The sequence below is a fragment of the Alligator mississippiensis genome, chromosome 6, assembly GCF_030867095.1.
Source record: "Alligator mississippiensis isolate rAllMis1 chromosome 6, rAllMis1, whole genome shotgun sequence".
NCBI classification, from domain to species: domain Eukaryota; kingdom Metazoa; phylum Chordata; order Crocodylia; family Alligatoridae; genus Alligator; species Alligator mississippiensis.
In genome coordinates, this window is record NC_081829.1 from 87139415 (window position 1) to 87153403 (window position 13989).

At 39.6% G+C, this 13989-nt stretch overlaps 1 protein-coding gene across 2 annotated transcripts in view; it reads right to left on the bottom strand.

Moving 5' to 3' along the window:
- The window catches only part of INPP5F (inositol polyphosphate-5-phosphatase F), a 93776-nt gene that overhangs the window by 6494 nt on the left and 73293 nt on the right, over nt 1-13989 (bottom strand). For both annotated transcript variants that reach the window (XM_059730073.1, XM_059730074.1), the window contains exons 11-19: nt 11844-11921; nt 11427-11547; nt 9542-9670; nt 7634-7751; nt 6835-7033; nt 5637-5708; nt 5376-5449; nt 3349-3477; nt 2530-2617 (exon numbers count right to left, since the gene is read on the bottom strand). In XM_059730073.1, coding sequence (XP_059586056.1) covers nt 2530-2617; nt 3349-3477; nt 5376-5449; nt 5637-5708; nt 6835-7033; nt 7634-7751; nt 9542-9670; nt 11427-11547; nt 11844-11921 — 1008 coding nt within the window. The remainder of the gene's footprint in view (nt 1-2529; nt 2618-3348; nt 3478-5375; nt 5450-5636; nt 5709-6834; nt 7034-7633; nt 7752-9541; nt 9671-11426; nt 11548-11843; nt 11922-13989) is intronic.

Genomic DNA, 13989 nt, shown 5'->3' on the forward strand with positions numbered 1-13989 from the left:
TTTCCCAATTTGTTCTTTTAAAATGTTAGGTTTCATTCTATAAAACCTCATTTCTTTGCAGTTAACCATGAACAGTTCTGGATAGTCTGCAAGGTTAATAGTCCCCAAACAGAAATACTGATTAACTCACAAAAATAATACACTTGATGCCACACTGCCACCTTCTTTTAGGCTGAGCCAATATCAACATATTTCTCTAATGTCACAACTACATTTGTCCTAGGTAGCAAGCAAAAGGAACAATGACCTGGAGCCAGTAACAGCCACACGCTAGAGATAATGTAGAGACATGACAACTTCATTATTTGGTTTCTGTAGGTTGCCTTTCTGCTGAGTTGTCTTAAGTTTGTTTTCAGGCACAAAGGCACTCTGAAAGTACATTTAAAATTCACCTTCTTAAACAGCTTCATTTTGTCATCTTTTATCTTGTTAAAATTTGGCCATTTTTTAGTACAACACTGGTAGCTATTCTTGCTTATTAAAGCAGTGTGAAATAAATATATTTCCATTCAAACAAGGCACACATCCTTGAAACTAGAATTTTTGTCTTGATGGTTTCTTCAGATATAAAAGAAAATAACATGCTACATATGCAGAGTATATATGCATCTTCAGACTGTCTTCATGTGCGGAGCTTGGAAGTATCAACTTTCCAGTAGATAGCATCAAATATGACACACGACCCAAGGACAGCCCCTTGATCGTTCAAAGGATGAACAGTGCAAACAAAAAGTTACTGATCCTGAAGTAGTATAAAAATTGATTGTAAAAGTGTCCATTCCATTTCCCCCAATATCATTTTTAACGTTCTCTTCTGCTTAAGCCTTCTGTTCAACCTGCTTCTTCATGCTTGAGCTGCATTTGGAAGCAGTTTCTCCATCTGTACACTAGTATGTATGTGAAGCCAGACTCGGCAGACACCTTCCCAGAGAAGATTTCTGAAGGTTTTGTCAGATGGCAGCGGCCTCCCAGGACTTTCATACAGAATACCTAATGGGGCAATGGTTTTTACAGTGTATTGCTCTTCACTGTTTCGCTTCAAAGTGCCAGATGAAAACACTGGTCTTGAAGGCGATACCCCAAGAATCACAGACAATTAGAATAAGCACTGACACCGAATGCTCTTGCTAAGCCTAATGACATGGCACAATACAGCTCTGGGCAGATATACTTAAGCTACTTTGCATCTAACTGCACTAGCACACCACTGCACATATGTTAATAAACCCCGTTTCTCAGCAAGGCTGATCAGCCCAGACAGACCATGCTAACATGGTTTCACTGCTTCCATTATTCAAGCCAAGTCATTCAAAGCAAACTCAGGTATCCCTGAATGGTCCAGTGTTGTGCCATGTAGACATATCCTTAGCATACTTCAGCACATCACTTTAAGGTGTCTCCCATTTTGGTTGGTTTGAGGTCTCTTGAAATCAGTGACTCCCTCACCCCAGCTCAGGCAATGTCCAATCTATCTGATGAGGTGAACTAAGAAATACTCCTACCACATATGCAGCAGTTCCAATCTAGTATTTTCTTGTTTCAAGCCATAAAGTAAAGCAGAGGTCAGCAGCCTATGGCCTATGGGCCGGATCCAGCCCATGAAACCTTTGGATCAGACCTACAAACATGTGGCTTCAGCGGTATTCAGCAGAAGGGCATCTGCTCATGCTGCCATAGGACAAATGCCAGCGATGGACACTCTCCCTGTGCAGCCAGGGAGACTAGCAGTGGCACCGAGCACCTGCCCATCTCCAACCTGGGGTGGGTCATTCCAGCCCACAGCCGAAAAGGCTGCTTGCCCCTGGGGCAGAGAACTAAGAGCATCTCATTTCACAGGTTGTGGCTTCCTACTATAGCACTGATGGGCAAGCATTATATTAAAGCAACTTCGCACATGCTACTGTCACAAAATAAGACGGTACAGCATTGTATTTAACTTTGGTCATTAAGATGGCAGCATAGCACCAGCTTCAAGATGGGTTCCTATCTTTTTAAAAGCAGCCCACTTCCAGCCTGCAGCATTTAAGAAGTTGTGATTCAGAGGTTGTACCCCAAACTCCCACACTCAATAGCTACTGATGCACTTTTCCTCCAAGAATCTGTCCAATCGCTTTTTGAACCTGGCCAAATTGTCAGCCTCCACAGCATCTGGTGGCAATGAGGTTCCATGTTTTAATTATGTGCTTTGTGAAAAAGAACGTCCTTTGGTTATTTCTAAACTTACTACCTACTGATTTTATTTTATGACCCCTACTTCTTGTTCTGCAAAAAATATAAGATCTGTAGGGGCCTTAACAGAGAAGCAGTTGCCATCTTGAACTACTTTTCATTGGTATACCTTTAGAGAGAGAGAAAAAACAGGTTTTGAAAGCTACACAGAACTGATGGAGGAGGTAAAACAGTATACCGTTGCTGTGAGTAACCCTTGGCACACTTGTCTTCCTGCCGCTAAGAAAGAATTTATTTAAATAAGTGGTTTGGGGATTCATGTCGCAAAAAAACCAAAAAAAAAAACAAACCCACACTCACCTCTCTAGCTTCTTCTCAATAATGGGCACATCTAATCCCATGGCTTGCTTCGTGATTCGCAGCATCTCTGCAATGCACTGAAGGGTGTCTGAAATCCAATTAGCAGCCTGTCAGAGTCTCCTAAACAAACTTTTAAAATCCCATATTCTAGCAAGTCTAATTTTAGAGGCTCTTTGTCACTTAATTAAAGCAAATTAAATGACCTCCTTTTTAACCCTTAGCAAATCACAACTTTAAGAGTCCAAGTAAAGGCTACAGTTGATGTAGATCAGCCTCCTCCCTCCCCAGGGCCTCATGCTCTCTGCATTCAGATAGAAATCACTGTTGGCTCAACGTCTGGGGAAAATGGTATGGATCAAATCAAATGCTGATAGGACTTATTATAATTGTTGTTAACATACAATGCAAGGTTACTGCTAGGAAGCAAGACTTTCTGCTGTTAAGTGTTTTATTAACTAGGTTAAACAAATACAGTACCAAGCATTTTAGTCACAAATTACACGGACTTATATCCATACCTGTCAGCCACTGTGACCTTGTTTAAATGCATCCTGCCCCAACCATCAATAGAACTCAATCTATCCAGATACTAGAAAGAAATACACTATTTTAAAGCTAACCAAATGTGAATTAACACATCTTTCACTGAAGAAGTGAACAGCTGAGTAACTATCCAGTCAGTCTCTTTCAGATATGCTCTCTCTTTCCATATCTAGAATGGGGCCATAATGAAAATCACCTTTTTTTAATAAAAAGCTCCAAAACCATGGTTAAGCATCATTGTATTAGCACACTGAAAACAATACAAACATTTTGTACCTTTTCCATCTTCTTCAGGGTTGCGCATGACAGCTCGGAGGGTATGAAAATAGCCACTTGTTTCTTTGTATCTGTAGTGCAACCTCATGCAAGAGAACTTGGGTTTTCCAAAAAGAGTAGGTTCAGGACCTGAAAGAGAAGCCAAGCCTCCACATTTTAGGAAGGTAAGGCTCATTTTTTTCATGAGTTAACAGAACAACTATTGCAACACTGTCAGCAATAACCTTCACTTGGTATAAAAATGAAAAAACACACCATTTTCTGCATATGTTCCCTAGTTCTGTACACGCAGCCTCCTATGTATGCTCATGGCAGTTGCTGTATGTGTGTCTGTTTGCTTTTTGAAGTTTCTGGGTGGCAACCTGGGCCTCTAGAATAAAACTGCAAGTAGCAGCTAAATGCACATCTTAGTTGTCTATTCCTAAGTGTTGTGATTATCTGCAGGATGGAATCTAGAGTTTTTGGCAGAGGATACCACTGACCTAAATGCATCTGTTGTCTCAGCTAAACCAAGGAAAACACTCCAAATATTGCAAAAGATCTTTCTTTTTGTGGTTCCCCAGAGAATAAATCAGTGGACTTTATAGCAGGATGGATGTCGTCCCCTGGACTTAACAGAAATCCTGTATTTGGCTTTCATTTATCACTTCAACTTCAATGTAGAGGCAGACTACAACATGAAGAAAATATATTATTTTGTATCAATGGCTTGGCCCTCCAGCTCTTTCTCTGGGAGGATACCAGTTGCCACCTATCTGTCTTGATTGAGTCTCTGTTGTTTGGGCCATTAATACAAAAATAATATATTTTCTTCATGTTGTAGTCTGCCTCTACATTGAAGTTGAAGTGATAAATGAAAGCCGAATACAGGATTTCTGTTAAGTCCAGGGGACTACATTGATCCTGCTATAAAAGTCCACTAATTTATTCTCTGGAGAACCACAAAAAGAAAGATCTTTTGCGATATTTGAAGTGTTTTTATTGGCTTAGCTGAGACAACAGCTACATTTATACCAGTGACATCCTCTGCAAATGCACGAGACTCCATCCTGCAGATAATCACAACACTTAGGAGTAGCCAACTAAGATGCTCATTTAGCTGCTACTTGCAGTTTTATTCTAGAGGCCCAAATTGCCACCTAGGAACTTCAGAAAGCAAACAAATAATAGTGATGAGTTGGTAATACTATATGTAGAGTTCAAAACAGATCTTCATCTCTATAAAACTTAATTCTTGACATGCCTGATGATTAACACTACCCAGCAAGTACTCTTAAAAAGGTGTTTCTGCCAGTCTGAAAGAGCTGAATTCTAGCAGCATTCTCCTTTAAAATGGAAAGAAGCTCTTTCAACTGTTAAAATCTCTGAGAGAGGAAAGAAAACATAGTCACAAACACTGTATTGCAATTCATCATCAGATTGCAAAATAAAGGATACCAGAGAATACACATCCACTTAACCTCTACAAAAAGAGACATCTATTGACTAGACCTGTCTAAATGATGACAGACGATGACATTTTGGAAACTTTTTTTTAAGTGGATGTGACTGATCATGGATCACACTTTGATTTGATTCAGATATTTAACTGCTGCAATAATTTCACAAAAGCTGATTATTAAATTGGTTCCAATAAGGCTCCAAAAACGTATCAAAAGGCTCCCTATACTGAGCAGCATTGTGTGAGCTAACTGGACACAGAAAGGTGGAAAACATGGCTGTTGAAAGCATTAAAGGCATTTGAAATGTGATCTCAGACTACCAAAGCTGGAGAACAGGTAAGGTGGTGAGGAGATATCAAGCAAATTGCCCCCATCGCCTGCCCACACTTATCACCCCCTGCTGGCTGCTCCCCACTTCCCTTCCCACATCCCCCACCACTACTGCCTTGGGTTTCCTGCTGCCCCACAACACTCCCCCTGCCCACGGTATTCATAGCATGGTTTAGCAACAAGTACAAATAACCACTAGACCAAGCAGTAGACAGGGATAGTATGGAATGCAGTACAATGACTTTTTAGTCTTACCTATTTCAATTTTCTCCAATGCCTCAAGGCTTAATCTTTGATACTGATTTACTTTGTCAACTTCATCATCATAACTAGACAGAGGAGGGAAGCAAAACAAAGTCAAGTGTCCAAAGTTGTATCTATTTACTCACAGCTAAAAACCACTTACCATGCAAGGATAAGCTGTAAGAGTATGACAACTCTTCATATAAATTGGATATGTTTATTAATAAACATACAGCACATGAAAAATTAAAGAAAATATAATTAATGACTCACTAGGCCACATAGTAGGCAGAATTTGAAAGCAGCAACAGAACATCCACATCCTTGTGGGTAGCATCAATGAGACTAAAGGAAAGGAGGAGAAAACAGATGTACAAGTTTTTTCTTTTTACAATACAGCTACAGTTGCTACAAAAAAAATACATCTTGCTGGTGTGTCAAAAATGTGGGGTTTTTATTAAAAAGTAAGGGTTTTTGTGAGTTCTCTCTAATGGAACCAACTGCCTGGCTGAGATCGAATTTGATAAACTTTCAAATGTAGGTGGCCTGAAGACTGCCCTGCATTCATTCATAAACTTATCTATCCCAACCAGATGCTTGGTCAAATAAAAGATATATTACCCACAAAAATACTAGCCTCTTACATATTACTGGACCATCACAACTAAGCACAACTCTGACATGATTGAAGAAAAAAAAAAAAAAGTAATTTAACTTAGTTTGGTTGTTTTAATTATGGCATTACTTCTGTGTTGAAATAGATCTATAATTTCTATATATTTTTAAAACTATAAAGGCAAGCCAACACACTGTCAATACGCCTTATTAAAACTTGTGCTATTCAAACTGCATACACAAACTGAATCTACACCAGGCCAAATCTGCTTAAGCAAAATTGTTGGTTGGGATTATGAATCTTGTGACGAAACAGTATTAAACTCCCACCTTAAAGCACAGGATGCTTGGGTTTGGCAAGAGGGTATAAGAGTTTTCTTTTTCTCGCATTCATTCAAATGTGTTATTACACATGGCTCCATTATAGTACAAAATTCAGACAAATCCATTCTCCTCTATCTGAAAGAGGATAGAGAATCCTCTCCATAGTGCCCGACACCCTTAAAAGCCTGAGATATTTACAGCATTTGCTCCATGACAGGTGATTGTTCCCATAATTAATTTTACCACAAATCCAATTTTAAGGCGTGTTAAGTATATGCATTTAACAGATCTTGACCACATCAACCCCCTTTTGTTTTTTTCAGTACAAATCACATTCTAAAGCAATTAATTGCTTCAAGGACATGGTCACATTCTATACTACTCTTCATTTGTATCATGTTTGGAACATAATGTAATCTACTCTCAATGCCACAAATACATTTTAGTAATATAATAGGTCTGTAATTGTGAACAACTCGAGTGGCAGATGGCCAACAAAGAAGTCAATCAACTGTAACCTTATTCAACACACCTTGGGTCACAATCAATAAGTGCCCATCCACCATGGAATTTTTCATCATCTGGAAGGAGTAGTTTCATGTAACTTTGCAATAGCTGGCTGATCAATTCCTGATGACTTCTCAGGTTCTCCTTGTGAAGTGCTTCATGTTCTTTCTCTTTTGTAAATATGGAATAAAGGTCTTCAGTGACGGGGTTACCTTGCATCAGATCTAGACAGCGAACAGAAGATAAAAAAGGACCAGACAAAGATAAGTGCAATACATACAGAAATTACTTAGCATACTGCTCTGAATAAGCATCGTTTCAAAACAGAATTTTTTACATAGCGACATTTAAAGTCTTGCCCGATTACTCAAAACCTATCAGAAGTAGGACAGTCTAAATATTATGCAATGAACTTTCAATCAGCAGATTGTGTTCAGAAGAGTAACTGTAAAAGTGTCTTAAAATACCTGAATTACTAGAAATAATTTAGGATAGTTTAGTTTAATTGATTATATTGTATGAATTTGTTAAATGATTAAAGCAGAGTGCTTAACACAAGGTACATTACTTTGAGATAAAAAGGGGGTTATAAACAAGTAATAAACTGGATTTATGCCCCACCATACTCAACGTTGATATCTGCCTCAATACACAGTAAGATATAAATCAATATGTAATTTGACAGCACCTGCTTAGCTAACTTTTTGAAAGCATAAGTCACGTGCAGGAACAATGACAAGATGATTTCCATGAACATACAGTATATATAAAAAAAAGTGTGTTCAATAATTTAGCTGAAGACAGATTTGTACAAATCCTCTTACCTATAACTGCTTGCCTGTAAGCATCCCTGAAGCGATTCAAGTAGTATCTGTTTGCAGAATTGACTCCATCTTTCATTACTCCTGCCAACTTCCTTTCACCTGTCCTAGTGAAGTCACCCTGTTACATAAAACATTCCTTTGAACATTTAATCAACCAAATGTGTGGCACTTATACAGCCCTGGCTCTTTTCAAAAAGCTTTAGTGTTCTGAACATTAGAACTGCAAAACTGAGTGATGCTTCAGAGAATGAAGTCACTATTCTGCATATACAGAAAACTCTTTGGGACATCCATTAAAAGGAAAAAATACCCGAGATCAAACTTGGATGTTGTGGGCACCATGTTCATAAGTGACACTATACATTTCAAGTTGTAAAAAAAAAAAAAAAAAAAAAAAAAAAAAAAAAAAAAAATGCTGACCGTTTGTATATACATCTTAAGACAGGTCACTTAGGCTGTTCAGGCCTTGTTCTGCTTTAGTTTAGTTTAAATCAAAGTCACCACTTTTTTCAGGAGCTCATGATTCATTCGGGTTTAGTTTTTTTTTCAGGTGCTTGTGGAAAGTTGACACAGGACCTTCTGGTTTCTGTTAACCTAAGCCAGGCACCCAAATAGACAAGCTGCTTTCTTGAAGCCAGTCATTTACATCCACATAGCTGCCTTCAACCATGCATTTAAGAACCAGCTGGGATCAACAAGGCCAGGGCAAACCTAAAGCAAGGGGGGTAAGAATTCTTAGAGCAAAGGGAATGATTCCAGTCTCACAGTTTTTACTTCTTGGCATGAAAAGCCCTGACAAATAATGCTGGACTTGCAGAGATGCTGAGAATATGCAAATCCCACTGCACCCCACAGATGCCAGTTCATTTAAGTGATCATTAAAGAAAAAATAAGTGTTTGGAATGTAAAAAAACTCCATCTATTAGAAGAGTCATTAAGTTGGTTTCCAGTTGAATACCTTGACTGTCAGTTTAACTGAATATAAATAGCTTTGTGTAAATTAACTGAAAACTTAGAATGAACCATAAAACTTGTTTACGGGCTTAATATGCAAAAATCTAAGGCTATGAAAAGAAAAACAACAATTACTCCTGCCTGGCAGTATTATTAATTTAAGTGTTGTAGGAGACGGAAAGAAATGAGACCATCCCTGCTCTGAGGAGCTTACCATTACAAAAGCTTGACAGAAGAAGATTGCACTAGACAATGTACAGGTCCCCAGTATCAGGATCTGAGATCACCGGAAAAGTTTGCCAATGACTGAATGCTTTAGAAACAATGGGTGTGGTAGGAAGGGAAGGAAAGAAGAAAGGAAGATCATGGAGCAGCATGTATTGGAGAGAAGGGCCAGGAGTTTGAGGGGTTCACAATCCTGAAGCCTAGCCTTGGTAGGCAAGTCTTCATAGATCACCTTTAAATTACAACACTGCAAAACAAATATTAAAGAGTAGTTTTCCTTTTAGTTAAAATAGTTGGTTGATTCTCATCACCTCAACTAGAAAGTTAACTAGTGATTCCCCAAACTCCCCAGTACATGTTTGAAATACTACAGACATTTTGATGAAATATAAGAGGATAGTTAAAGGCAGGATTTAGATTCAGTATTAAATAATGTATTACATTATTCTCCTCTTTAAATGTAGAGCCTAACAGGAACAGATCAAGTTATTGATAGCCAGCAATGCCGTCAGCTGAAGAGAATCCTGCCAACTTGAACCTGAGCAAGAATGTCTCGTTTTATGCAAGCAGCTTTTAACCAACTGCCTAGTGGCAATTGGCAGAAGTCTCAAGCACTATATAAATAAATGACATAAGACAAATAAAAAAATTAAAGTGATTTGATGTCCATATTTAAAACCAACAAAATAAATGATATTGAATAAAAATTCAGAGGTCATGACATGTTACCTTTAAAGCTGCTGTTCCAGCATACTGCCTGCTTATGGCATCTCCGTTGTTTGCCCATATTATCTGGTAGATTCGATTGCATTTCATCGGCAAAAGTTGTTCCGGCGGCATCACGCCCAACTTTTTCAGCTGGAATTTGACACATTAATGTTTATTAACATTTATTAATAGAAAAGGCCAGAGAAACAGACAACGTGTCCTGAAACTAAAAACTTTATAAAGAAAACCAGTGATGCAGCACACACCACAGTAATAAAACCCTGCTGACTAAAATCTTAGTCAACATTTCATATTTATTGAAGAACTGATTGTTCTGGTACTTTCTGCCAGATAGTGATCTTCCACAATATGAAAAATGACTGCCTATTGACTCAAAACTACTTTGCAGTGATCAGTTGTTAAACTGTATTCAAAAGAGTTATGAGTATACCTTAACCAATAGGCAGGCAAGGTTCTTTGGGTAGATGTGATACCTTTTATTAGACCAACAGAGTAGATGGAAAAACGTTCTTAGTAAGCTTTCGGGCACAATCACCCTTCTTCACCCCTCATCACTAGAAACCGAAACTGCAGATTCGATGCTGATTCAGAGAATCAGCAATTAGGCCATAGACACAGCTTTAAATACTTTTTCTACATACCTTGATGTACCAGGCATGGCTTGTGAATGCTGCGATGCTGGGGCACATGGAGTGTCCCACAGGAGCATTGGGCCCCCCCGCATGCTCGGCAGAGAACCCAGAAGTAGACCAGAAGTACTTCTGGTCCATTTCCGGGTCTACCACCGAGCGCATGGGGGCCCTCCCCCAGCCTCCCAGCTCGGAGATTGGCCATGGGAGGCCCCCCAGGTCTCCCCAAACCCAGGAAGCACCAGTTGCCAAGCCGGGAGGATGTGGAGGGGCCCCCCTGCACACTCCCCAGCAGACCCAGAAGTGCTTCTGCTCCACTTTTGGGTCTGCTGTCAAGTGCGCTGGGGACCGACCCTCCCACACTCCTGTGGGACAGTCCATCCGCCCCACCATCTCACAGTTCACGAGCTGCCTGGTACGTTGAGGTATGTAGAAAAACCACTTAAAGCCGTCTACATCCAAATCATTGAATCTTTCTGAATCTCTCTGTGTCGATTCAGGAGGTTCTGATTCGATTCGGAGATTTGGCCACTGAATCAGGCCAAGTCTCTGCCGCATCGAATCAGTGACCAAAGCTTCACGCAGCCCTATTAGCTATGTACACTGCCATTTTCTTAATGCCCTTCATCAGAGGATAATGCAACCAATGTTGAGGGGGCCATAGGAAGAAGATGTTCATTAAATACGGAAGTAAACTCATTAAGGATCTTTTTCCTCTTACCATCCCTTGAAAATACCCTCTCTGTAAAATGACAGAATAATTCCAGAAAATAATGACTTCTCAATAACCAGCTTAGAATGCTTGGGGGATGGAGAATTTTTGCCTAAGAAAATGCTCATCTCTGAAGCCCATCATGCACCTCTGCACATCCATCCCAGAACCCAAGCATTCTTCAGAACAATAAATGTAAAACCCCTTCTTTTGTTTTAGAGCAAGCAGTGACCACCTTAAATAAATAAATAACTGTCCTTAATTCACTGCATGATCAAAGTGAGAAAAGACATTCTGGGACTCATAATACCGCCCTTTTTCTTGAAAACATTAAAACTTTGCCTTCCAATCCTGAAATGTTTTGAACCTGGTTCCAAGGTTTCATGCATGCCTTCTCCCCAACTCCATAGGTCTGCTAGATCCAGACCTTCTCCTTCCCAAACACAAATGCTAGTCTCCTTCCTGCCCAAACACAAATTCTATTTAATTTTAAGTAAAAAAAGGCAAGGTATTTAGCACATGTAAATTTACAAGTCATACATGCCTGCTGCTCCATGACCACTCGTGCAATTGCAGCCTGTACAACATTGGTACGATCCAGACAGTCCATACAGTTAACCCGAAAAATTCCTTCCTGTTTACAAATCACACCAGCTTGATCAACCCTTTTGAGGAAGGAGAACAGAAGAGGAAAGTATTATCAACTGAGAGCTCTTAAACTTGCAGGAAATGATCAATCCACACGTTAGAAAGCATGTTCCTATTAAAATCAACCGCAGAACCTTCAACTCAAATTCATTCATCGTGCCAGTTATAACTCTACTCATCAGCCCCCCTGCTCATAATTATTTAATACACTTTCTTATGTAAACATCATTTTACACTGCTTTTCCTTGTTTCATTAAGGTTTGGGGGTTTTTTTAAACAAAATAACATTCACCTGAGCGTATTCAATACCTACCAACACCACTTCATGTCAAGGATGATATCATGAATGGCATCAGTTAACGTTTGAACATTTTCAAACTTCATCCCTCGGCTAAAATACAGAAGTATAGAAAACAAATTTTCATTGAGAGAAATGTATAGTATTGTAATTTACACATCGATTATATGCAAGCTACATATGAAGCAAAATAATAGGATATCCACAACCCCACCAAATTTGGGGTGTCATGCAGGTTTTCTGGGTTTGTTTTACTAATATGCTGTAAGCAGTCTCATAGACAAGCTAATGTTATACCGTATTTGTTTATATCCCTTTTATCTCTGTAAGGATTACAGTATACAGTCTATATACATCTATGATTTTGGACATGGTTTAGTCAAAGGAACTGAGGGATGCCTACTTGAGGAAAGGGGAGTAGGCAGAACTAAGTATCTCTTGCTATTGAGTCACCAGGGCAAGAACTACTGTGGTTCCCAAATGCAGGCAAAAGTAGCTATTATTAGGATGTAGAGTTGCTGGCTGTAGCTATGTTGGTCTACAGACATAGGCAGGCAAGGTTCGCTGGGCAGATGTGATATCTTTTATTAGAACAACAGAGTAGTTGAAAAAAATATTCTTTGCAAGCTTTCGGGCACAACCACCCTTCTTCAGGCATTGGGAGGCTCCAAAGATATTGTACGTCTGTAATAGGAAGTTCAACCAACCCCTCAACACCGAAGAGATCTGGAATAATGGGTCATTAGCTAGAGGAAACCCAGATGCCTGAGGAAGGAGAGAAATTTCTAGAGGAAGCTGAAACTCACAAGCCATTAGGACACCGCTGATGGGGCATGGGGCTGACTTGGAGGTATTTAGGGACCGCCTAGGAGACCATCCTGATCCTTGTTGTTTTGTCTCCTTATTTGTTGCCTATGATGGAACATGACCTCAGGCTGAATGATATTCCAGGCAAGTCCATTCTACAGAAAGGGGGGGGAACTAAAAGTCTTTCACGGCTCACAGGGAAACTATCTGGAGATAGCAGATTTTCCCATGCTGCCACTGGGGGGTCTGGTACAAGGGTACTGGAGCCAAGGCTTGAGGAGCTAAAGAGTTATCCCAGGACAAAGTTCAGCCACTTCCTTAGGATAAACACTGGGGAGAAACTTGGGGCTCTCCCCCCTGAACAGCTTTGTGATGGTAGTAATTGCAGTTTTCAAACAAAATGAAAAGTTTCTCAAACTTCATAAATATCAGATGCAAATGAAACCACACAAAATAATCAACCAGCCATGCCTATCTTGTTTCCAACCTCTCAACTTCTCATTTGAATTATTATAGGATGATTAGATTTTGGAGGTGATTATAAGGTGTTAAAGCTCAAGTCCAAACCAAAAAGTGACTTCAAAAAGGTAAGCCAATTCTTTTGGAATATTTCATCCTGAAGGCCTGAAAATAAACATAGGGAGCATGCTGTCCACTAGAATGCAGCCATCCCAGTATGAAATGCAACAACCAGTCTACCCTAGTCGCATTATATGGCAGGACAAAACCCCTTCTGTGAAGCTTGATAACTGTGAAGCATTTAAACATCCTATGCCAAAGTATAAGGGTCAGAAAAAAGGAACACGGAAACAAACACCATGACTGCCCATGCCCCACAACACCCATCCTCAAATCATAGCATCTGAAAAGGCTACTACTACTTGGCAACACACAGGACTAAGAGGGTAAAAGCACGGAGGGTAATTAATGGATGAAGAATAGGCACTCTTCACCAGCACCACTTGTAGATACATACTTGTTTCTTTATTATAGGGAAAAAGTCATGTTGACAGGGGCTCGGATTCCCTATTTTTGTCACACTATATCACTTGGGGAAAGATTCTAAAAAACCTGCCTGAACTAGAAAAATCAGTAGCACTCATTAACACTATACAGGATGTGCCAGCTAACAGTTTCAAACATAGCCTATTAGTCTGGACAAGGTCCCAGAACAGAGAGAAAAATCTGGAGGCATGTGAGGATCTGGTGGGCAAAATACGTGGAATGGACAAAGGCAACAAAACCAAAGGTCTTTAGAAGTAACGAGAACTGAAAAAAAATGGTCATGGAACTATGACAATGAGGAATATTTTAAAAAGTTAGCTAAAAGATGCTTACATGCTTCACAGCCATC